Source organism: Polypterus senegalus, chromosome 3 (assembly GCF_016835505.1).
Source record: "Polypterus senegalus isolate Bchr_013 chromosome 3, ASM1683550v1, whole genome shotgun sequence".
Taxonomy (NCBI): domain Eukaryota; kingdom Metazoa; phylum Chordata; class Cladistia; order Polypteriformes; family Polypteridae; genus Polypterus; species Polypterus senegalus.
Genome location: NC_053156.1, coordinates 81,451,863 through 81,479,159, shown reverse-complemented (window position 1 = coordinate 81,479,159; position 27,297 = coordinate 81,451,863). Strand labels below are relative to the sequence as shown.

Below are 27,297 nucleotides of genomic sequence, written 5' to 3'. Positions count from 1 at the left end.
ATAACTATGTTCTTCTGTGTGTCATCTCTACTACAAAGTAAAGCAAGCTTTGCAGAACATCAGTACTTACTAACTGATAAAATGCACTCATTTCATTGCATTTTTTCTGACCCATTTCTTTTTTTTGATGTACCCATCATGCTTTAAAATATCTTTACTATATTAAAAAGGTTACCAGTTCTCAGGAGAACTTCTGGAGCAATGTAATTTGGGGTCCCAACAAGAGAGTGAGCAAGGCAACGTTGGTGCTGTCTCGCTGCACGCCTCTCTAATGGTTTCAGTCTGTCCCCACAGCGGCAATTTGATGAGTTCTCCCATTCTTTACTGAAGTCCATGCTATCTTGACGCACGTGGTCACCTATGGGTTAAATATATTTAAAAAGAACTCGGTTATTTCCTATGATGTCTTTGACGGCATTGACAAGTCAATAAAAACAAAAAATATACATTGTTTTTGGTATTACAAGAATTAGGAAAAGAAATCATATTTAGCCATCTGAACCATTTTTTTTAGAGCAAGTATCAAGGTGAAAATTATAATTAACTTTGGGTGGTACGGCCAAAAATCCACATCACAGTACAATTAAAAATGTTAAACAGATTCAGAAGATATTGGTATAATGTATTTGTATAATTTTTCTGACAGTTTTCAGAGTGAAGACCGGAACACGTCTTATATGCCAAAATGCTTATTAACACTCTGCTACTCAAATGGATTAACCACTCAGGCTTGAACATTTTGTTCATCACCCAGCCACCAGTACACAGGTCCAGACATTGCTTCTTCCTGTCTTTTCTTCCTTTTTCAAATCCACCAGCCAATGTACAGTCATGAGAACCAAAGCCCGCACCAACTGACGATCAGGTTAAACCACATACTGTACCTGTAGCAAACTGGGCAATACTTATAAAGACGTCAGCTTGTTTATTACACAGAGCTCACATACAAGTCCATACAAAAAAAAATCACCAATAAGACACAAATACACTGACAGAAAAATCACATTTTGTTTCTTTTTGCATGCACATGTTTTCAGACTGAAAGTTTTATATTTCACAATTGTTTGCAAATTATCACTACTTTAGCATTGTGGTAAGACAATGGTAAGACAATGCCACAGTCAAGTTAGAAATCTATACCTCAAATCAACTTACCACCCACTCTACTTTTAATTATATAGTTATAGTATAGTGTAAGTACTGTAGGAACTATGGCTTATATGGGATAAGTACACATGATCACCTGTCAACTGAAAACCAGTAAATGCACCTCACAAAGTATAAAGGAATTTGGGATAAGTACACATGTAGAGATATATGACTTGCTCAAGGAAAACCAAACTTGAGCTTAAAGCTCCAATGACCTCCATGCCTAAATGTATGTAAAACTGAATTAAATCTTGTGGCACCATCTGGACTCTTCAAGAAGTTAGGCTATTCTGGCATATTTTAAGAACCTTTTCCAATCTGCCAGTGCTGCATTTGCAATCTTTACTGTACTGATGCTGTTCAGTTACTACATCAAATCCTGTACTGCAACCTGGTTTGCTCCATAAAGTGCCTTGAATGCTAAAATTTACCAAATTAATTTCTGTGCAATACATTCAGTGATTCTGTACATTTTAAAAACTGAAAATAGTGATATTAATTTTAATATTAAATTGTGGTGAAAATAAGTTTTTAGCTTCCTTACCACTTTGGTAGTACTTGGAATCATGTGTCCACCTAAATCCAGTGCAGAGGCCAAAGTCTGTGAGTTTGATATGCCCATCTCTGTCTATCAAAATGTTGTCTGGCTTGATGTCACGGTGGATGAAGCCCATTTTGTGTACGCTCTCTACAGCACATGTGAGCTCGGCAATATAAAACTGTGCCAGTTCTTCTGGGAAAACTCCCTTTCGTATCAATAAGCTCATCATGTCCCCTCCTGGAATATAGTCCATGACAAAATACAAGTTATCTTTGTCTTGGAATGAATAGTACAGACGAACCACCCACTCATTGTCTGCCTCAGCAAGAATGTCACGCTCAGCCTTCACATGTGCCACTTGGTTCCTAAGAAGGACATCTTTCTTACGCAATGTCTTCATAGCATATAAGGCATTTGTATCCACCTTTCGGGCAAGGCACACCTCACCAAATGCACCAATGCCAAGTGTTTTGATTTTAACAAACATGGATTTATCCATCTTGGCTCTCTTCAGACGAATATAATTTGATTCTTTCTGGCACAGCATCATACGCATCTGTTCCTGTGCTTCCTCCGACAGACCCACCTGAAGAAAAGAGATAAGAAAAAAATATATAGCTAAGACATGATTGTTTATATCTAAAGCATACAATTAAATCTAGCATTTCATGTAAAGTTAGGTGCAATTACACTAGATTTTGCAATCTTAAAAATCTACCTTCTTTATATAGACAAACTGACTCATTGTTAGCATAAGATAAGAAGTTATTAGGTTAAATTAGCAATGCAACTAATAAATATATTTGGTTTATTTCTTTTTTTATTTTTAAAAAGTATGCATTACAAGAGAAATGTTATTATATAAAAATCAAGCACTGCTATAGACAAAAAAAATCTCAGTCCAATCAGAAATAATCAATTCCATACGTCTCAGAAAGAGTCAAGACTTGTTAAAAATAAATTAAATTAAAAGCAAACTAATGAGTATAAAAAACTTTAAATCATATATCCTTCGATCGATTAAATCAAAAGGAGTTCAGCACGGCTGGGGCAAGGCTGAGTTCTTTTGGAAGAAAAGCTGTAAATTCTTTTCCAGTTCTAAAGAAGATGTGCACAATTCTACACAAAGCAAGTTAATTTCTATTTTTAAGTAATATAATTTTCCTGTTGAGTTATTGGGGTCTGGGGTGCATTAGAATTCTTCCAGTTGAGAAAGATTTACCAATGTGCTAACAATGTATGGTAGCAAATGAACTTATCGCAATGTAGTCTAATCCTATCCAAAGTAACGCCAAACTCTGCTGTAAAAAGGATTTGGGATGACTGCAAATATGCCATTATAGTAAATGGTAATTTGAAAATATCTGCCCAAGCGACAAATTTAGTACATTTCCAGAACAATGTTCAAAATGCGGGTGTGCTATGAACACTGTCTCCTTCAATTTGTCAAATTGCAAGTTTTACAAAACCTAGGAGTAAAGCTGTGTGTCAGATAGTGCTATACGTAAACACTTGCTTTTTACATCCTGTGATTAAGCCAACAGTTTAACAAATCCTTTTTAGAAAACTAATGTACAAAGGAATGCTCTGAAACAGGAATACAAAATGGGGAGGATATTCATTCATTTTAATTATATTAATTTTAACTGCAAGAGAGAATTGCAGACTTGCTAACCTTTTAACATCTTGTTTCATGCTTTTCACCACACTGTGAAAACTGAGTTTAAACAGATCTTTAAATTTCCTTGCAACTATAACTCTCTATAACTATTCTGAAAAAGTCACTGGAAAGTGTTCTAATATAGATTACAATGTGCTAGTGAGTTTACTGGGAAAAAAGCATGTTTCTCTCACATTAATGTTAAATCCACAGATTTTGTAAAAGTCATTTAGTATATATAATATGACTGGCAATGATACTTTTGGGTCAGTGATGAAAAGAACCATATTGTCCACCTAAAGAGATTTTCTGTACCATATCTTCACATATAATCCCTTAATTTCTGAGTTTTGTCAGACACAAATGGCCACTGAATAGCATTCACCAATAGCACTGGTGATAGTGGACATCCTTGAAGGTTCCACACACTAATGATCCGGATTTACAAATTTTACTTATGGAGGCTTTTGGGCTTGAATAAAATAACTTGGTGAAGGTACAAATATTCAAAATGAACCCAAATTTGCAAAATACAGTAAAGAGATGTCCCAATTGTACCCTATCTAAGGGCACTAAGACATCTAGATATCATTTGGTCAGAGAGTGCATAATACATCATGTAAGTGGTGAATGTTTGACAACAGGTATCTGTCTTTAAAAATCTAATTTGATTTTAGGATAATATTATAGGGGGCACCTATAATAGTCTTTAGACAATATAGTTTTTTGCTAGTTGGTAATGCTTTAAAATCTTTATTCAGTAATTACATTATCTAAAGACGAATATTCCAAAGGGCCTGTATTCTTCTTTGTAAATAGTGTAACTGATGCCTGGCATAAAGTGTGGGCTTCTATAGACATACATAGTGTTAACCGGGCAACTTATCAGACTTCATTTTGTAAAATTCCACTGGTTAACCACCTGGCTCTGCAAATTTCCAGCTTAGTAAGAAATTTGTAGCATTCTAAGTTTAAATGAGCTTCAGTGGTTTGTTCAATTCCCTTACAATTAATGTATTAGTATGTTGTAGTAGTCATAATTTATCAAGAAAAGACACCTTGATGTGCACAGTGACTTAATGTTTTGTACAAATATACTACTGTATGTGCACTAAATATCATTTCATCTACATTTTACATCTCTGCTATTCTGTTTAGCATTTCCTTTTATATATATATCTCTGATTTGAGATAAATCATAGGAGTCCTCTCCATGCTCATAAGAGTGGCTTGATTAAAAAATTCATTTTTCCAATTCTCCTGTAGTTAGAAGAATAGGTTCTGTTTTTAAAACTATATTGTGAGTCATTAGGTCAGTTTCCATAATCATTATCATCCTTGGAAATTACAATATTTAACTCTGATATCTCTCCAGGTTTCAGTTTGATATAATTTGTCATTTAAGAATCGCTTTCAATGCCTTCCTACAGAAAAAGCTGGAGTTGTGTTGGTCTCTATGAAAATATAAATTTGAGAGAAATAATGTAAATATGCGTTTCAATTTAACCTTGAGTAAAATTATTATTATTTTTTTTTTAATGTAAATTGAGAATTGCTAACCCATCGCTTTATTTATTAAACCAATTTAATATAATTTAAGAACAATTTGGGAAAAAAAACCCTATGCCAGGAGGTCTGCAATGTCAATGATGATGCACACTCACTGCGACAGGGGGATTTTTTTTTCTTGTCATTAATCAATATACAGTATAATACATGTATTCAGAATTATGGAGGAAAAATTTGTACCTGGTAAAAACCCGTAACAATGTATACTACAGACTTAAACCTAAAACAAACAGTATCTAGGCTGGGATTTAATCCAAGCTTCTGGAGCTATCTGGTAGCAACTCTGACAACTGTGGCACTTTTGAAAAGAACAGATATACTGTATTGTTTTACCAAAACTGAATGATCACTGCTAATTATGAAGGGCAAATTAAATATAAATTAGATCCAAAACAAGAGATTCATATCCTTAACTTGAAAACCTGCAAGTTAAACAACAGCATATTTCTTGGGAGTACGTTGCATTACTCACATAGATTACACACATTTTACTACAGGTGGAAAGTTGATGCAATGGACATTGGGACAGACTCAGTGACAAATGTTGTCATTCCAACTCTGACAATATTTAAAGGTATTAAATAGCTTATAAGATATACAATAAAAAGACAAATTTAAAACAACACACTAAGCTTTCATGAAAGTCATAAAATGTCAATTTTAAACTGAAAACAACAAGGAAATTAACTTCATATGTGGACATTATTTACAGGTTGATAAGTTGGAATCATCAACTCAAAGAAAAATGTTTGTGTGGCACTAATGTTCAAGTTGGGTGGTATGGACATGTTAAGAAATACTACATGAAAGGGTCTTAACATTTTCAAGTGAAAAAGTACATGGAGGGTTGTTACTAAAAAGGCAATACAAAGGACATAACTATACTGCTTTGGCGGGGAGATCAGACCCATGTACCAATTTTTAGTTTAGACTAAAGTAAATGCTGCTACTGCTTTGGTGCTGAACTCATATGTTGCTGCAACTGGACAAAGTACTTTGAAAGGTACAATAATACATAAGAAAATCATGAGTTAAAAACTACATATAAAAATGACCCACAGTGATGATGTTACAGAGCCACATAAACAAAAAGGAAAACCTGGAAATGTTTGGACTTCAAAGCAGAATTTCAGCATATGAAAAGATAACAAGATTAATCACTTTTTAATATTGTGCCTACACAGTCGCAATAAATGTATTCATCCACTAACTGTAATTAGCACATCCATCCATTTTCAAACCGGCATATATAATACATAATTGTGATATGGGTATTGCACAACTACGCATATAGAAGTGTCACATGTACGAGGACTGGCAGCACAAAAAGTAGTTGTAGCAAGTGAACATCACAGCAAGAGTCAGATGAAGTGGCTATTTGGCTTGCCTATATTGGAAATTATATGAGCTATTACATTTTTTCAAAGCACAAGCCTCCTCTCGAGTTAACAGAAACATAAACTGCGACAAGCAAAAAAGCATACTTCACTGCAAAATATGAATCTGCAAACACCGAGCTTGTTTAATTTGTTTGTTTTTTGTAAGCAAACTAATATTCATTACTATAACCCATTAGTATAAGCAAACATATATTTTACTGGTACGTTGAAGAACGCAATGATGTCTCACAGTTATACATTTATTAAATACAGGTAATGACTGCCTACGTAAATTTTTAACCTGTTAATGATGTATATATAAATCTTACAATAGAAAATGATATAGACCTGACAGTGTTTATATGGAAAACCAGATGTAAAAAGCATGTTGTTACAAAAACTGCTTTAAAGAGTTTATTTAAATGAAATGTCTGAAATAATCTTGGAATTCACTAATTCAACAGTACAAATACAGTATAGAAATGTTTGAAATGTTATTTTTAGGATGGACTTTAAGTTTTAAGTTACTAGAGAGAAATGCTCAGAAAATAAATTTAAAATGTGTACATGCCAAGATAAATCAGGTAAATCATGTTAATACCATTCTATTTAAGCCCAATGCTGAAATCTGCCAAAGATAATAAACCCCCCCATTTGTTGTTACACATCTTGTGATAGTTGGGTAACTACTTGATGGATATAACAGTATTTTAAAGCTATTGTTATTATTGGTATTTATACATTTTATATTGTATTACAGAAAAAGGCACAATATTGTTCACTTGGATAATAGAGGTACTTTAACAAAAAGCCACTGAATGGGATTTTTGCTTTTACCATGGTAATGAATAGGTATTGAGTATCGTAAAATTTCACTGGTATTGTGACATCCCAAGCTTCTGCCGACTAATTTATTTACTGACTGATAATTCAAACAAACTCCTACAGGCTTGGCAGTTCAATCCTCATTTTCAACTTACTGTCTTAATCTGAGTGATTCAATTAGTCTGCCTTTACCCCAATGGGAAAAAAAAGAAATTATACACAATTTAATAAAAAAACAAGAATTAACCTAGACACAATGAAATGTAAATAAAGGTATGTTCTCCGATTTGGCCCTTCATTAAACAACTTAAAAAAAAAAAAAAATTTCTGTCCCCAACTGAAATGTCATGTTTCCTCCTACACAATTGTAAACAATTTTCAATAACATTCTTTGTTACAGCACTGCTCGAGTGGTTCCACACAGCCTACTTCACATTTCACTAGCAAATGGCAGTCATGAAGCAGAAGCATCCATTAGATATGATCTAGGCTTTGTAAAGCTTTCCACAACAATAAAAATGCAGTAGTGCAATATGCATAAAAAATGTTTTCACTTCTCCAACAACAATAAGCATTATCAGCCACTCTGGGTGAAAATATAATTGCATTAGTTTAAAGGATTAAAGAAATTTCTGGCCATAGCCACAGCTACAGTTTAAATCCTTAACACTCGGCTACATGCATGCAAACACTAAACTCTGCTGCTGCTTTACAATTTCACATCCATACTGCTCATTATGATTTGAATGCATATCTCTCAAAACTTACAAATAACAATTATACCGTGTAATACTTAAACAGAAAATAAAGACGGCACTGAACTATGGTTACTATGTATGAAACAGATTAGATTTCTCCGTTTGTTCCTGGAATCATCACAGAAAATGTATAAGTTGTCTCCTTTTTATTAAAGTTGTTTTTAACTGTGTTTGTATTTAATTAGTAAATAAATACCATGTGAAATTTTAGCAATTTAAAGAAAACATTTACTTATTTTCATGGTTTGCAAATGGAGCTATAAGAAACCTCTTTCAAAACGCTACAAGGGCCTGAAACAGCCAGCAGTAAGTATGGATATGTGAAGAGGAAAGTTGTTGTAAAAATCAAGGTCCTTAAATCTGTACTAGATCAAAATATATGTTGCTCTTGCAGACTACTGCAAAAGTCATTTTGATAGTTATGTGAGGGGCTGGTGCCTTTATCCAACATTTGATATACCATAGGTTAGATTTATTTTGTTTTTCCAGTTGGAACATGGGCAGGGGAAGTGACTATGGTCACACAATGTCACTAGTGGAACTTGAACCGACTACCTCATGCCGACTACCTCATGGTTTGAAGTCAAATTGAAGATAAGATTATTGGCCAATAAATGAGGGAGAGAAGCAGGTCTTCAATTCAACACAGAATTATAGGAAATATTGGAATGTGCTTTACCTATTTACACTCTATATTTATTTTTCCAAAGGCAATAACATTTTAGCAAAAATGCCTGCAATTTGTATGTTTTGAGCATTTGACTAGATAGCAGACATATGGACTATGTGACACAAGTAATATGAGCATTTTTTTTTCCTTTTTACCACTTTGTAAGTTTTTCACATTGTTTGTTGTTAGAATGAATATCCATTACATAATAAACTGTTTTATCGTTACAAACTACAAGGAGTAGGTAACATACAAAATGTATCATTTTTGGTTTGAGTCTTACTTTAAACAAGGGAATACTAGAAGATTAGCTGCAAACAATTTGGTGAAGCATTTACACCGTCATTTAGAATAGATCAAACGTTTCTTGTAAGAACCTTTTTTTTTCTACCAACTCATCGCCTGAATTTAAATCTGATTGCTAACTGTCTGATTTCATCACCCTATATCACAGCTAATACTTAACAAGAAGAATGTTCTATTTCCTTTTCTTTCAAATTGTTTTGTGGATTGAAGTCAACAGTTCATAAAGTACATACAGTACAGGCCAAAAGTTTGGACACACCTCCTCATTCAATGTGTTTTCTTTATTTTCATGACCATTTACATTGGTAGATTCTCACTGAAGGCATCAAAACTATGAATGAACACATGTGGTGTTATGTACTTAACAAAAAAAGGTGAAATAACTGAAAACATGTTTTATATTCTAGTTTCTTCAAAATAGCCACCCTTTGCTCTGATTACTGCTTTGCACATTCTTGGCATTCTCTCCATGAGCTTCAACAGGTAGTCACCTGAAATGGTTTTCACTTCACAGGTGTGTCTTATCAGGGTTATTTAGTGGAATTTCTTGCTTTATCAATGGGGTTGGGACCAGCAGTTGTGTTGTGCAGAAGTCAGGTTAGTTGGACGATCATTTATTTTTCAACAGGACAATGACCCCAAACACACCTCCAGGCTGTGTGAGGGCTATTTGACCAAGAAGGAGAGTGATGGAGTGCTGTAAATGGTCATGAAAATAAAGAAAACACATTGAATGAGGAGGTGTGCCCAAACTTTTGGCCTGTACTGTACCTGAAGAAACCTAAAACTGACCTTACACACCAGGGTAACTTAGTATTCAAGTGACAACATAAATACACTTTGGAAATGTAGGTTATCAGTTATTTCTACCAACACCACCAAAGATACCAACATAACTAAAACCAGCCTTAATATTAACCACTTTTGACAAAAGTACACTGGGGTAGCATGACAAAATTTGGTCATACAATTAATAACTACAGAAAATGCAGATAAAATTGACATGTAAAGCATTTTAAAATAAAATGTTATGATAATTCAGGAAATGGTCATTACTGGTTCTTGTATCTGAACATGAATACACTATTTTGTTCTTTGTGCAATAGGGAAATGCACAAAATTCTCTGGAGAGAGAAGTAGTAAAAGGAGACAAGAATGGTGATATACTCACACTAAAATTGTATTCACTTTACACAGTTATCTTTCTACTGTGATGTCCAACTCTGTCCCAAGGTATGTGAAAACTGACTAACTGGCTGAATTGCCACTAAAAATCCAAACAGTGGAAGCTGAAGCTTCCTTTCACAAATGTGACTAAGCAGTGACAGTATCATAAACTGTGATATGGTGTAATTTTAAAAAATGTTAATTCAATTAAAAGTCTCTTTTTTCAAACACACTGCAAATACCATGTACTTTTTTACATAATCAAATATTGATTACACAACAATAAGATTACCTAAAACATTAAAGGGAAAGTTAAATCATAAAAGTTACATAGAACAATGAACCATAAACTAAAGAGAGAAAACTCTTCATCAATAGTAACATACAATTACAGCAGCAAAAGGAACCAAGAAAAAAAAAAAAAAAAGGGAAAGAAAGCAGCCTCACCTCCTCAAACCCACTAAATAATTATTAATGAGTGTATGTAAATCAGAGTTCAGTTTACAATACCTGGAGCAGGTAATTAAAGTAACACCCTTATTTAATATATGGGCCTTTATATCAATATAACCAAGCCTTTATATATCGAGGGAGGGAGTCACTTTTAATTGCAATCATTCTTTCCAAAAGAAACACAGTGCGCTTTTTTTCCCCCAGATTTTAAGACAATAGGTGATTTCCAATGTCGATCAGCAGTGTTAATGCAATGTAGTTTGTAAAATAAAAAAAGTGTGACATTTTGGTTGATAATTGTCTAGCCCTTCTCCAAGTAAAGCCAACTGGGGAATTAATTTAACATTCAGTTTTAAAGGGAATAACAAATTTCTGAACCGCCAGCCAATAATGATAAAGTGACTTATAGGACCATCACATATCAATAAGTACAATTTCTGCCACACTGCCTCCAGCATAAAGGGGAACAGTTTGAATTAAGCTTTAGCTAATTTCACAGAAGTGAATGCCATAATGCTTGTGTACATCTGCATAATGTAGCCAAAGCCAAGAGACGTTGTTTATCAGAAAAAAGCAGGATTCAGATCTCTTTTGCATTTTAAGACAGATGTGAATTTTGAAAAATGAGTTCTGTTATCTAATAATGAGAAGTGTTTTAATTCCTTTAATTTTAGAAGAAGCATCTGTAAATCATTGTGCAAAGACGGCAGAGGGGACCATTTTGAGGGATAGAGAACATTTTTTATTTTTTATGTTGGCAAGATTTCTAAACAAACACTGCTGAAGCTACAAGAAGTTAATACAAAGAAGGTAAATTATCTCCATGTTGGCCAAGCCAAAGAAAACCTACCAAATCCGAATATCCACTTATGTACTGCTCTATTTGAATGCAATGTTTAGAATTGTCAAAAGACCACCACTATCTGAGCTGATTCAGTACTACTGCTCTGTGGTAGACATACAAGTCTGGTACTGCCATACCTCTCAAGAGATGGAGTCTCATCACAGTAGATCTATTTATTCAGGGCTTACTACCTTTACAAATAAATTTGAATATATCTTTTTGCAAGGTTTCTATACAATAGTTTTTGTTACTAAAATTCCATTTACCCATGATAATGGCAATTGGTTAAGATGCTTAAAATCTTTATTAATGTTATTTCATTAATTTATGAAATTAATATTTATTAGTTCGTTTGAAGGATTTGTTAATGATATACCCAAGTAGGTTTTCCCAATTGTATTTAGATTTAACTTTCTTTGCTGAAAGTGCCAGAGATAGCAATTCTAAGGACCTGACACTTTGATTCATTACTCTTATAATATTTAAAAGGAGTAAACTTAGTCACAACTTTCTGAAACAATTCCAGCAAGTTAAAAGGCTCTGTTAATGCAATTAGAACATCATCCACATAAAGTCCAGTTTTATGTACTGCAGGTCCAATGTGAATCCCCTGATTAGAATGTATGTGCTCTGCAAAAGGCTCCATAATGAGAACAAATATTAAAGTCGAGAGAGGGCAACCGTATTTAGTCCAATTTGAAATATCAAAGGGGGCTAACAGTGACCCTTCTGTTAAAAAAAAAAAAAAAAAAAAAAAACTCTAACTGAAGGTTTTGAATATAACGACAGAACAACCTTACAGATAGGTCTTTCAAGATTAAATTTACTCAGAACTTCAAACAAATGCTTTATCTACAGCCAGAGCTAATAAAAGAGTGGGAAAAGATTTAGATTCGAAATATTAAATGATATCAATGAAACATCCTGTACTGTCTGGTGCCTGTTTTCCAGGTATAAAACCAACCTGACCAATACTAATTATAGAGGGCAGAATCAAAGCTAATTTTGAGGCAATAATCTTAGCATATACTTTCACATCAGAATTTCACAATCAAATAGGCCGAAACTTTGTAGGAGAGGAACATAGTTTGCCCGGTTTGGGGACAGTGACCACAATCACTTCAAGCATTTCTTTAGGAGATGTGCATTTGAAATGACTTCATTAAAAATGTCACAAAGGCAAGGTATAAACTAGACTGCATATTTCTTATAATACACATTAGTAAAATAATCACCTCCAGGAGCTTTGTTATATTTAAGAGATTGTATAGCTGCATTAAGTTCTTGAGAAAGAAGGGTGTTAAGTTTAATTTGCTGTTCGTTTGAGAACGCTAGGAGTGATACTTCAGAGAAAAATACCTTAATAACTGAAGGGCTGGGTTGTAGGGTTTGGAGATTCTAACTTGAAGTATATAATTCAGTATAAAAAACTTAAATTAGTCTGCAACAACCTGGTGGACCATGTAAGATTTGAAAGAGATTATACCCACCTGTGATTCAAAATAAGCAACCACAAACATTACAAAAAGGAGTCTCTTTTTACAGCTTATCTGGTTGCTTTTAACATTATAAAGATATTTGTTTAGTAGATGGTGTAGTTTAATTTGACGTAAAACAAACAAAAAAGTAAAAATTAAAATATTAACATATTAAAAAGAGAATAGAGGGGAAAAAATAATTCTTTCAAAGATGTAAAATCCATACATTTCAAAATAGCAATCAACTGTTACATATAAATGAAAAGTAGAATAGGTTCAGTGTCACTTTTTAATTCATGGACTAAAGTATAAAGCTAAATTACTACACATGTGAAAATTAAAAACTTGAGCCCAACCTGGATTACTACAGCATTTTGGAAAACAGCTATGTCCAAACAGATTTATTACTGCAGCAATATCCCCCACTATGTTTTTATAGCTACATAATATATGATAATATAACTTGATACCACTTCTCAGAAATTGAGAATAATATTCTGAAAGCATTTAAGTGCACAGGGACATAAAAGTTAAAACAGCAAAACTGCTGACTCCAGACTACTATAAACAAACCACACACAACATTCAGAATGTTAGTTATTTTCTCTATGAAGATGTGTACAAATTTTATAAAGCATGTCATTACAATTAATATCAGTCATTGATAATCTAAACAAAAGCAGAATTTAAACATAAAGCACATTTTATAACAAGAAACAAAAACAGTAACGCAAAGGATCCATTAATTTAGATTTTTGACACATGCAAGTTTTTCATATTGTATATATTAATATGTACATAGTGACCATGCAAAGGCAAGGAGCAAATTTCATGCAGTTAACGTAAGAGGTCCAGTGGCAACAGGAGATTACTTGCCCATAAAGCTGTTGAGGCAATTCAGGTCACAGAGCTTCAGACACCATTACGATCTAACCCAACTGTTAGTGAGAGTGAAAAGAAAGGAAAAGAAAGGCTCAGAAAGACAGAAAATGTAAAAGATAGTGCTTTCAGCTTTGCACCTAAAATGTATAAAAAGAGGGGATATAAAATGCCAAGTTTTAACAGGGAGGAAAAAAAAACCAAAACAGCCACTTGTTCACATACCACTGACTGGCACAATAAAAATAAAAAATAAGCCCAAGTATGGTCATTTTTAATGTGTTACTTCAACCTAATAACCCTAGAAACAAAACCACAACAATTACCTGTTAGTACAACACTGACATTACCAGAAAAAGACACAATTATAATTGGTCATTGGGAAAAAAAGTGTGGCTGTATATTTTTTTTACAAGTTTTTAATCACACTCAACCTGTAAACAACTAAGTTGTAAGTCCTATATTTCTTTTGTCGAACAAATGTGCTTTCTTAACTAGTAAATGTGAAAACCTGAATAGTACAAAGAACTGAGAGAGAAACAGGATGAAAGTAAAAGGAAAGCTACTCAACTGTGTGCAGTTTTTCATGTCTTCAATGAACTTTCTACAGGATTCTACTGATTAAATGGAGAACACAAAGAAATTGTATACTGTACATTATTAAGATGCATTATTTTTAAAGTAAATACAGATTATGGAAATGTCCGTGAAAAATTCAAGAACAAGAGCAGCTTAGCACAAATGTGTTGAAATAACAATTTTTCATTAAAGTGAAGCAAATAAAATAAAACATTGCCGTCCATGTCAAAATGCATATAAAAGGGGTCATGTTAAACTTCCTTGAAAATGTTATTAAATGTCTTCTGCACACCATAACGCAAATTTGTATTAGTTTTAAAAATTGCAAGTAGTTTAACACAGAGTAAAGTGTTAGGATTTGCTCACTGGATAACTCTCTTAAAGTAAGATTGCAGTTTTTGCAATTATCTTGGGGTAATACCAGAGGCTTTCCCAGCTGGGTGATATACAAAAGCAAGATGAGGTGAGGGTGACACAAGTATTCATTATAAAAAAAATAAGAATGCTAACTGTTGGATATCCACAAGTATTATTTTATGTAATGGAAACATTTACATACATAAATCATCATTTTTACCAGGTAAACTTAAATGACATGAGTGTAATAGCTGCATAGTCTGATAAAAACAACACAACAGTAATTTTTTTGGGGAAAAAAGATTTTAGAACGTTTGTCCTAAATGTTTAACATTAACAAGCAACATCCTAAACGGACTGGAGGCAATTATAGAAAAGTAGCCAACCCGCGGCGTACCATACAGCGCATAAGCAGGCCGGTTTTTTAATGATTTTTAAGCACAGGGAGAAAATTAACATTTGAAAAATCGGTAATGTAATAAATCAGCAAGAAAAGCAACATTGTAACAATGCACGGAACGAACCAACACACAATCGTCCGTGACTGAAAACTGGCGGACCGCCATCACGCCCTCTCCTGCCAGACGGAGGGATTAGGGTGCACGGTGCTCAGTGTGGAACGGGAGGAGAGGAGGACATCCATTCAGCTCCCTCCGTCATGCTAGTCTGCCTATTTCTCATTCAGTATGCACTGCCCGCTCATGTGCCCACATCCAACTCGTCACTTGAGTCGGTGTCGTCTTTACACAGTCCAGATACACCTGTGACTCACGTAGACATCTCATTGCTCTGTGCGGTTTTGGCTGCTTTTCTATATATAATCCACCAAGACTCTCGACCACGGTAGTATCGAGGTGGGAGGGGGTGTGCGCAAAGGGTAGGGACGCAACCAGTGGGAGCGTATGAGTCGCACTTAGTGGGAATTCCACGGTTTGCAGCCCGAATGGGGTTCAACGGCTTACCCACGCCTCTCTGCATCGGGTAGACACACGCTCAATCTCAGGCATAATTACTTATTGAATGCTAAACACTTCTGGAAAGACACGGTTGTCTAAAATGGGTTGGTATGAGAATACAACAGTAAGTGAATGAAAAGATGGAACTCTGGAGAGAGCAAAATACAACACAATAGTGAACCCGTGGCATAACAAACGCCACATAATTATTTATTGATGGTTGAACACTTCTGGAAAGACACAGTTGACTAAAAAGGGAGGGTTTGAGGATACAACAGAAAGTGAATGAAAAGATGGAACTCTGGAGAGAGCAACATATAATTGTCTGTGAGTGAAGAAGACGCATGTTTGTCGCGGATGCGAATTGCTGTATGTAGCGTGTAAAACAGTTTGCTATGGTGCAGGCAGTCGTGCGTCGTAACCGAAAACTCGGTTTTAAAGACTGCTTACTTCATTGTGTTTTAACCTCAGTTGTAAAGGATTGTTTTAAGGATCCCATGGTATACCCCTCGCAAACAGTTTTACACACTGCAAATGGCGATTCACTTCCGGCGTGGCTCCTTCCTGCGTGCGCCATAGGTGTCTTACTTGTCGGCGGCTTAGTGAATCCACACCCCTTCCGCATGTTTTCCATGAGTGTCTTGCCTTAGTGATATATATATATATATATATATATATATATATATATATATATATATATATATATATATATATATATATATATGTTTAGGACTGTTAAGAAATCAATCCATCAATAAAACTGGGCACATATCGATATGTGATTCATTGCATTACTGCTTGCTGACAAGCTGTTACTGTGTTCTGAAAGACAAGTGCACCCCTTTTTGTTACAAAACACGATTTGTCTGGTTATTCAGTAACTTTGCGGCTGACAATATAATCCAAAAATGTTGGATAGACACTCTTAGGTTAGAGCACCCGTCTTCTTTGGGTCAAAATATTGATAGAGAACTTTGTTGGCCAATCCACATATTTTACACTATACAGAAGGAACTGAAGCTCAGTTAAATGAGTAACAGATTATGAATTGAAAAGAATGATAGTAAACTGATTACTAAAACATTTTTTAGATCACTTCTATTATGTAGATGTTGCTTTTAGATAGATTTCTATCAGTTCTAATATTTAGGTGTTCTTTTAAGATAGATTTCTATGTGGCACATGAACATTTTAAAAAGGATTCAATGATAGATACAAACATCTCAAACATTCCTTCTATCATATTTTGCCAAAGTACATGTATGTATAAAACAATTTAAAATTTTGACATTATTGTTGTTTGTCAAATGTCTCAGTTTAGTAGTACAAAGGTATGGTAGATAACTTGCCATTTAAATTAAAAACACACAGCCTAGAACAGTTTCTGCCTGTGGCAATGTCGGCTTTTCCTTTTATTTATTTCAACTAGAAACTTCCATTGTTTTCTCCATAGTTATAAAAAGCTCAGAAGAAAAATATTGGCTAAAATGGCTAATCTTTCCTGCCCTACTATAAAAATGAAAATATGTGTGGTATGTCCTGTAATCTATACTAATAAAAGGCAAAGCACGCACGCACGCACTCACGCACTCACGCACTCACGCACTCACTCACTCACTCACTCACTCACTCTCACTCACTCACTCACTCACTCACTCACGCACTCACGCACTCACGCACTGTGTGGGTGGAAGGCTGAAATTTGGCAGGTTCATTCCTTACAGCTTCCTTACAAAAGTTGGGCAGGTTTTATATCGAAATTCTACGCGTAATGGTCATAACTGGAAGCAGTTTTCTCCATTTACTGTAATGGAGATGAGCTTCAACGCGTGGGGCGGAGTTTCGTGTGACATCATCACGCCTCCCACGTAATCACGCAGTACATAGAAAACCAGGAAGACCTCAAAAAAGCGCTTAAGAAAACATGCATTATATAATTGAGAAGGCAGCGAAACAATAAGAAGCGAGCGAAAGTGACATATACAACCATATTCATGAGTTCTGCTACTGAAACAAAGCACGATGTAAACCTACACTTTAAATTAAGTTCATAGACAGGCTGCTGCTGGCGTTTGTAATTTAGTGCCCACCCATATAAGGCCGTCCGTCAGCGGCAATCCAATAGCAAACTGCCACGGGTAAATATTCACGGGTGAAGGACTGTGCTTATGGAGAGGAAGATGAGATGGTCAGGGTGGTGTTTGACACAAACTCAGCGAAACTGCGAGAGAAAGTTTTAAGTGCCAGGACTAAGGTAACATTAAATACAGCCATGGACATAGCACGAGATGGCACCAGCACTGCTGGGAACCTTCGATGCAAGTACACCAAGCGGCTCACGTGAACTGACGCAGTGCACAGATAAAAAGCAACAGTTCCAAAGAGCGCTGAACAAAACTAATTACACAATTGAAAAGGCAGCAAAAATATGAAGCGCCTGATAAGCATATTCATAAATCCAGCTACTGCGGAAACAAAGCACACGGTGGAAAAAGTCAATGTCCCGCTAAAGAAAGACAGTGTAAAAACCCGTGCATGCAGTGTGTCAGGTCTCAGATAAAGAAGAAGACGAGCCGTTTATTGATGCAGTAAGAAACGAATCGATGAATGAAACCTGTCATCTTTACAACGATTGACAAACACGGAATGTAACTTGAACACAACACATCCTACAAATACGAACCTGATTGAAAGAAATAATGATAATCAAATCCTTGATGACAGCAACACTCAGTAACACTCACAAAACAAATACTGTATATTGACAGTCATGTTACGCTATTTTTAAAATGTTCCCTTTTCTTTTCTACCTTTTTAACACACTACTTCTCGCTATGATACGCTGGTATATATATATGTATATATATATATACCAATCTACATACTCGAATAATGGATACTTTATTCACCATCAATGATTGTTTTGGTAAAGCCATACTCAGTGTATTCATTAGATGAACGGTAAAAAAGTAAGAGCGAGGGGAGGATGACTCATTGAGGCATGCAGGCTGTAGTGCGTGTCAACTCTATCTGAATTATGCGATCACATTTGAAAAATATATCTTTTCAAATTCTATTTAGTCCATATGTGTCAAACTCAAGGGCTGGGAACATCCGCCCGTGTGTAATTATATCCGCCCGCAGATCATTTTATATACTGTATTATTGTTATTAATGGCCCGGTATATGAAGCGCTGGTAACACAATAAACTACAGATCCCATAATGCAGCGCTTCAGCTGCCTTGCCAACACTAACCGCGTTAATCAAGTCTACCTTATGATGCTGCAAGTTATTGCGGCTAGAGTTATTGCGCACTGAGTTTGCACGGCGCTTTGGTGACTTTGAAGAACAAAAAAAGTCCGTCTACATGCGGCTCGAACCTTGTGCATGTTTGGTACCACATATCTGTGTAAGAAGATCTTCTCAGTGATAAAGACTAACAAAACAGCACACAGGAGTCGCCTCACTGATGAGCACCTGCAATCCATCCTGAGAATCTCCACAACACAGAACCTCATACCAAACAGAAACGAACTTGTGGCCAAAAAAAGATGCCAGGCGTCCAGCTCTAAAATGACATATGAGCAAAGACAACTGAATGATTTGATTTGTTATTGCACGTAAGAGCGGAGTCAACTGTTTTAACAAACAGCGTATTGCACTGATAATGAAATAGCTGTGTGTGTATATATGTAGATATGTATGTATATGTATATATATGTTTATATATGTGTGTGTGTATATATATATATATGTTTATGTGTGTGTGTGTAAATAAATAAATAAATAAATAAATAAATAAATAAATAAATATATATATATATATATATATATATGACAACACTACTCATCACTCACAACAGTGACAAAACAATTACATTGACAATCAGGTTACGTTATTTTCAAAATGTTTCCTTTTCTTTTCATTGCTTCTTTAACACACTACTTCTCCGCTGCGAAGCGCGGGTATTTTGCTAGTGGTTAAATATAATTAGAAAATGCATGAATGCACACTATGGCTTACCTCCATGTTCTCTGTGCAGATAACATTGTGCAACATCAAAACTATTAGTAATGTCCACCTTAAAAAGGATATTTTTTAATCTTAACTTTGCTCATTGCAATTTTATTTAAAACTAGCCACAGTATCTGGCGAATACAAGTAATGAAATAATTAAAAAAAAAAAAATTGCTATCTTTTGCCCTATATATACCTTCAGTACATTTCCTCTGTATTTGTGTATGAATGTGTATGAGTTGTGTAGAATGCTCCAGGATCAGTACAAAGCTGTATGAAGAATAAAAAAGGACCTGTCTTTATTTGATGCAAAGCTCCCTAACATTAAAAAAAAAAAAATCAAAACAGATCAAAATACTGAAAAAACAAAAAATAATTTGGGCTCAGACACTCAGTCCTAATATGAGTTGATCTCTACAAATTGAAAGGAAACATGTGCCTTACTTGAGTTTTGTGAAAACTTTTCTTAACAAAAATTTAAAAGGTTTTTTCTTTCTATGAAACACACCTGGAAAACACATTAGATAAAAAAAATGTACTTCACAGTGTAACAGGTCTGGCCAAATGTGTATTAAGTGGCAAAGTCCCCTTACAATGTAAGTGACAAAAGGCCTCTATGCAAAAGACATGCATGTTGCTAAGCTGACAATTCCAAATTACTTCCACAACAATAAATATGAAAAAATACATGGCAATCATTGCCCTGTTTCAAACACATTGTCATATGTAAATTACTCTACTTATTCACCATTCTATCAGCTTCTCATTTTAGTATGCTTCTGATTTAAATCTAGTTCAGATATTAAATACTGTAATTCCTAAGCAGGCGGAAAAAGGGGTGTAATACAGCAGCCCCCATTCAACTGCTGTTTGGAAATTAGGGATGATACCTTGTTTATGAATATCATACTGGTATGTGCCTTGGCAGCTGCTAGAAATGAAGGTAAGAGTATTGAGAATATGTTATGCCAGTGCAAATCATATGATTGGTTTTATTTAGAAGGAAACAAGCATATATATGGGGAAAAAAGGAAAGACAACAGTGCTGACCCTCTGGTGAAATGACCTCAGCCTGTATGAAGTGAGAAAGTAGGTATGTTGTCAAAGCTCAACATAATTTATTTTAACAGCTTTGCATAAGGCTCTCTTTTCTTTGCATTTTGAGTAATAGTAACTTTGTCACCTTATTTATAATCCATTGCATATTTTTTAAGCCTGTAATAGAGATATCGGATCAATATCACTATTCAATCTGAAATAAATCTGATAAAAATCATATTTAAAGGCAAATCCTTAAATTTGATTGCAACAGAATGGCTGTTTATTTTATCCTGCACTAATGTTAGTATCGTGTTACTTCAAATATGCTCCGTAGGGATTCTCTGATTAGTTTTTTTTTTAATGGCAGCTACTGATCACCGATTTCATGTTATTGAATTGGCAGATATCTATACTGATTGCAATATGTTTTTCTTTATCCCTTTAAAACTTTTTGTACTAAGATCCTGCACAACCCGACACGTAGAAGCTGTATGTTCTTTATTAAACTGTTAACTTTGGTATTTTTTTTTTTTAAATTAAACTACAGACCACAGGAGTTGTCTGTTAATTTTTAATTAACAAAATTAAATTCTGTAGGTTTATTGTTCATTAATGTGACCACATAAGACACTAAAATATTTAAAATTTCCAAAGAACGCACACTTTTTAACTATTAAAATATGTACAGAAAATATTTATCCCCAATACATAGGGCATGGAAGAAAATAAAGTGCTTCTCATAATTAGAAGTGGTTATATTGTTTAATTTCTTCTATAACATACTTTCCTGAAACAAAGCTTAATTAAAAAAAAAAAAAAAACCTTTCACCATTTGTCTAACAAAAAATATATGCATTCCCTCACATTCATTCAATTAGTTGATACTGCATATATTGTATATGCATTTACATGTTTTAATAATTTTCAATCATTGTTTGCACTACACCTTTTTTGCTATTAATATAAACTACGATATTTATATAGCTGTTTTTTTCCAGTGCACCTGCTAGAATTCTCAATTATTCAGGTGTAATTATAAATATGAATTACCATTTTAAATTATGCAGTCCTTGTATCTTACCGAAACTTAATAATGTATAATACACAAAAACAAATAATAACCAATAAAAAAGCTGAAAATCTATCAGATGTTCAAAAGAATATTATGAAGAATATACAAAGCTCACATGTTTAGACAAGTTAAACTGATAAATTTTGCTGTTAAGCTAACAAGTCTATTTCAAATTTTTCATTATCTTTTGCTTTTCTACTTGAACATGTGAGCTGCTGTACTAAAACGCAAGCTCACTCACTATCCAAACTCAGACAAGCAGCATCCATTTTAATTAAAGGACAAAAGGTCAGAATTCATTAAATTAGATTTTCTTACTGTTTGGCTAATTGCACAGGAAAGATTCTTCCTGTTTCTTTTTCTGAGTTTATTACTCCACTTTCTTTAATGTAAAGGCTAATAACATGTTTTTTTTCTTTCAGTTTACAAGATGTTTGCAGCAAACATGCACTGCAAAGATCACCGTAACTGAATTCCAGTGAAGCTTAGAAAAGAAGGGACTAAATAAAAAATTGTATTTTGTAATTGGTCAATATGCCAATCACCAATCGAGTCTTTTGTAGGGAAAATCTGCTGATTTAGATCAGCGTCCGAATAATCAGTGCATCACTAACACTGTGAAGTACTGCTGTATTTTACAGAACTTTTTGGCATATTACTGGCACAATCAACTATTCTGTAATTTTGAATGGCTAGTCTGTATCATTATAACACTGACAACCTTCTGGTTTGTAAATACACCCCTTTCCCAACGCAGCTTGGGATAGATTTTTCTAACCTGCTATTGCTCTTTGTTCTTTCAAACAACTTCTCCAGCACCATAAACCTATCCTTCTGTACTTTATCAGGTTCCAATTCACTCTTATAACTTCACTTCAGCAAACAAAAACTGCTTTAATTACTCATGAACAACAGCAGAAAATAACTGCCATAATTAGATTTTTTGATTATTTTAAAACTGGCTTTTTAAAGAAAATTTTTAATGTCAGCGATGCATATACAGTACAGCAACTTCAGCCAATACATGATGGCACACACAGCCTGCATCTTGAAACCTAATGCCTATAACAAGGCATATGAAAAACATGTATTAAGATTATGTTTATTATATTTTTGCTACATCTGTAAATGGCACAAAAATTACCTCATTTAGCTTAACTCCATACGTTATTCATTGACAGATGACTCCCACTCCCAGCACACAACTGGTGTCTCATGCTAGTGACTTAACACTAGAATCCCTGAAGCCTAAGAAAAACTCATAATCCTGGGCCACTTTAAATTCCTTCACACATCTCCTCATCAGTGCCTTCTGTTTTGTAAATGTGTCGATCAACACAAGCAGCCTGCTATCCCATTATCACCCCCACCACCAAAACGGTGCTCAATTCGGGCAAAAAGTTTCTTCCAGCTCAAAGCTCCTTATCTGCGTGTGAGGTGCCTGGAGTTGTATAGGGTAAATAATACAGTATAACTTTATCTGGAACAAATGCATTTCATGTGTGTTCTGTGTCTACAAAGATCTGGGTAGGTGTAGGATGAAAGGAAATGCGAGGCAAGAAATGCTGAACACATACCTAAAGCAGAAACTTTTTCCATGTTATACTAATAATGATGTGAAGTGTATAATGTGTGAAGACTTTAGTCCAAATATTAAATAAACACATGCACTTTTATTCAAGAATATAACCATGCTTGGTGCCATAAGTAAAATGGGACTTCCACCTGCAGCTAAATTCACTTCAGTATGTGAGCAATTCGCCACAATAGTGTTTAGATCTGGCAGTTCCTTGCTGGCATTTATTACTGCTTCTGCTGATCGTCACATTTACAAAACAAAAGATCTTTCTCAGTGTCACTTTCATTTGATGGCTGCATTTTCTGAAAAACAGTGCATGAGTCATAAGCACCTCATGCTCTGCAGATGTACTGTAAACAAAAAAAGTAAAAATGTAAATAATATAAAAAGTACTGTACATAAAGTACAGATGTACAAGTAACAGATAAAACTTTTAACCTATGTTCAAATATATTTGAATATTTATTTTTAATATGAATATCTGAAACTTAATTTTTGATAATCTTAGACTGCAACAGGATGTTAAAGTCCCTTACCATTGTTACCATAACTAAAAGCAAAACAACCTTTTCAAACATAGGTGCCACTCACTTTAGCTCAACCGTTTTGATACTCAGTTTGGACACTTTCTAGTGCACATTTTATTGCAGATATGCATCCATGACTAAACTGGCTCAAGTCAAGCCAGTGATCATCTAAATCTTTTATAGCATTTTAATAAATAAACACCAAATAATTTTAATATTTCTTTATGACATGAGGGGTCTTTATTAAAGATCACGGCAATCTGAAGGTGTTTCCCCAGAGATCAGGCTACTCTCTCTATCAGGCACCAGAATAATGTGCTGCCTCAAACTTGAACCGCAAATTAGGATCCTATGATTTCCACAATGCGGAAAACATGGACAGAATCACAGAATTAATGCTTAAAACCGGATTTTAATTTTAAAAACGGAAATATGAGGAATTTAGAGACTGAAGAGGTGACTGTTACAAAACTTCCCAATAAATTAAATGAATGAATAATCTGTAGTTCTATCATTCAGATACTATTTTTTAGTTTGTTATTTTTCAAGCGAACACAACTCTTGTAGAAACTCGGCACCTACAAACCTGGGCAGAAGAGCAGGCTTCTCATTAGATGCAACGAGCCCTTAAAAGTGGGTTTCTCTTTCTTTTTTTCTGTTTAATTCCCGGATTTATCATCTTGCAGATTAATTTGCTTTTGCTTTGTAATTAATTATTTTAAGATATGCAGTAGATGAAGCTGCAGATGTAATGATGCAGGCTTTCAATCTGTAAACATTTAAGGTTTAATAATCATTAGAAATAATTTACATAACTGCAATTACAAGTACTGAAGACCAGTACTTTTTGGCAGATGTTATCTTTATGGAGAGCTGCAACTTTTCCACCCCTTCACAGCCAGCACTTCGGTCCCTTCACAACAACCAGCTGAATCTGAATGACATTTTAGCAATGGTTACAGACAATGCATCCTACTGTCTGAAAGCATACTAGGAAGTTTTTAAAGGGGTTATGCCTAACAGTGTACATTCAATCGGCTTGTGTCATGTCATCAGTTTGGCGGGAGAGACCGGGCAGCACTATAAATACTTTAGTGAGGCTGCAACACTAGTGATGTGGGTAAAGTCTGCCTTCTTCAAGAAGCCTGCCAGGAACCACCACGTGAAATAGCTGGTTCAAATCAGTAGGGTACCTCGCTAAACATATTCACCTCTACAAAAAGTTCTTTCTAGCTGAGATCACATCAACTCAGTCTGTAACAAATATCCTAGACCCAAAAAGTGTAGTTAACCTTCATCTCAGAAGGATGTATCAAACTAGTAACAGCTCTTACAATTCTGGAGGGCACTCACTGTCTTACTGCCTTCTCAGCATATAGCATCATGGAGGATCTGGGCTCCTACCTGATGGATGGAACTGCGAAATAAGGTTCAGTTGTGCTAGTGTGTTGTTTCATAAAAAGGAATGTAACGTGCCATTTCATTATTATTTACTTTGTTGTAGCTGTTGCTATTAAAAGTAAACAAAAATAATAAAAAAAAATTATATATTTTTTATATATATTTTTATATATATATATATATATAAACCCAAAAATTCCGAATCAAGGAAAAATGAAACAGTGAAAACCAAAGATCAAAAACAATAGAACGAAATTTGTGAAAAAATAAGACAGATTCCATAGGGCCCTAAGAAAGGTAAAAAATCTCAAATTCTCCCAGAGTATGTATGGACTTCTCCCACAGACAAATCTCAGTCATATTAATTGCCAGTCCTCATACAAAACATAACTATACAGTGTAAGACTCAGTCCCAACACATTTATAACAAGAGAAAAAATACACTCTTACTCTTTGCATCTCACTTTCGAGCTGCTTTCTCCTCCGCATCCTTTGCTGGTGGTTCTTCAGAATATTTTCCACATGCTGCTCCATGAAGAACTTGAATGCTTGAGGGGAGTAGCTTTGTACAAGTGACTCTCTGCGCTCTTCATCTTTCTTGTTTTTCCTCACAGGCACTGGTGAAGTAGTTATCTGCTTTTTCTCTTTGTCCACTACACACACTGTTCCCTCAGTGGTCTCTGTTTTATCATAGCAACTAGTACTACTACTTTCCTCATCTTGCTCCTTTCTACATGATCCAAAGCACTGATCCTCTTTTACGCTACCAGTTTTACTAGGTAATTCATGAATTGGTGCAGACTGGTTTGTCTGTTGCTGAAGGAGATGTTTAGGGTAAGGTGGTGGGGGACCTTGATAACTGGGGGCTTCAACAACCACAGGAGATGGAGTAATAGGTGGTGGTCCTTCCTGATAAGGACCGATAGGGGCTGAAGGTGCCTGCTGCATCCAAGGGGGATGGGTGGGTGCTACTGCTGTCTGCAGCTCTGGCTTAGGCACTCTCATACTCTTGACAGGTTGGAGAATTGGTGCCTGTGTGATGGCAGTTACAGTGGTGGCAGATGGCTGAGAATTACTTTGACGTCCACTCACTTGGTGACTATTGAAGGAATTTGACCGTACGGGAATGTTCATTTGCCAAGAAGCAGGAATAATATCATGACCACTATTTCCTGTGGAAGACTGGGGCTGAACAGGAGCAAGAGGCTGTGGAGGCCAAGGAGCAGAAGCACCAGGAAGGTTAATATTGTACATTTCCAAGTTATGGCTGTTCCTATTGGGAACCATCAGGGACTTAGGAAGGTTTGTACCATTGGAATAAGGAGGAGAGGAGGCTGGGCCTCCAGCCTGCATTTGTAAGGCAGTAGGACTTTGGCGGCTGCCTTGTGAGACTGGATAAGGTGGTGGAGGTTGCCGGCTATTGCAACCCATGCCAATACTTTGGTGTCCAAGAAAGTCTGCTTGATTTGTACCATTTTGCGACCAAGCAGAAGGGAAGTTAAACTTAGAGGCACCACAGCTCTGCATGATAATAGGCTGCCTTCCACCAGGGCTTAAGCCTCGTTGGCTCTGTTGAGGTGGTGTTGGATAACTCTCTGGCCACTGAACCTGAGGTGCCGGAGATATTCGAGGAACTAGATACTCCATATTGCCTGAAAACCTCTTAGTTGAGGGGTTAGCTTCCCAAGCTGCTGGAGGTGGAGTTGTGCCCCTTGTTGGTGGTGGTGGGGGAGTGACACTTCTTGCCTGGGGAGGTGGGGGAGGGTTTACACGTTGACCGTTGGCAGGATGACTTTGGACAAAGGCTGCCAATCCAGAACCAGATGGTGGTCGACTTCCAATTTCAGACTGTGGACTAGGACTCTCTGAGCGATACATTACTCCTTCAACAAGAGGTGGGCCATGTCGCTGTGGAACCAAGGACTCCTTAGAACCTTTCCAACTCTGCTTTCTGTTAACCGCCTGCTGAACATGTGCTGCTATAATTGAAAAATATTTTAGATTTACAAAGGGAAGAAAAAAAAAGTCAGTATGTCTTCTACAGAGTAAGTATAGCATCAGTAATAAAATAATATGTATCATAAAGG

The 27,297-nt window shown here is 35.3% G+C and overlaps 1 protein-coding gene across 2 annotated transcripts in view; it reads right to left on the bottom strand.

The window, feature by feature from the left end:
• The window catches only part of lats1 (large tumor suppressor kinase 1), a 64,169-nt gene that overhangs the window by 14,638 nt on the left and 22,234 nt on the right, over nucleotides 1-27,297 (bottom strand). The window contains exons 4-6 of one of the 2 annotated variants that reach the window (XM_039747508.1): nucleotides 25,661-27,189; nucleotides 1,694-2,276; nucleotides 176-358 (exon numbers count right to left, since the gene is read on the bottom strand). In XM_039747508.1, the coding sequence (XP_039603442.1) occupies nucleotides 176-358; nucleotides 1,694-2,276; nucleotides 25,661-27,189 (2,295 nt within the window). The remainder of the gene's footprint in view (nucleotides 1-175; nucleotides 359-1,693; nucleotides 2,277-25,660; nucleotides 27,190-27,297) is intronic. The other variant, XM_039747509.1, reaches the window with a different exon arrangement.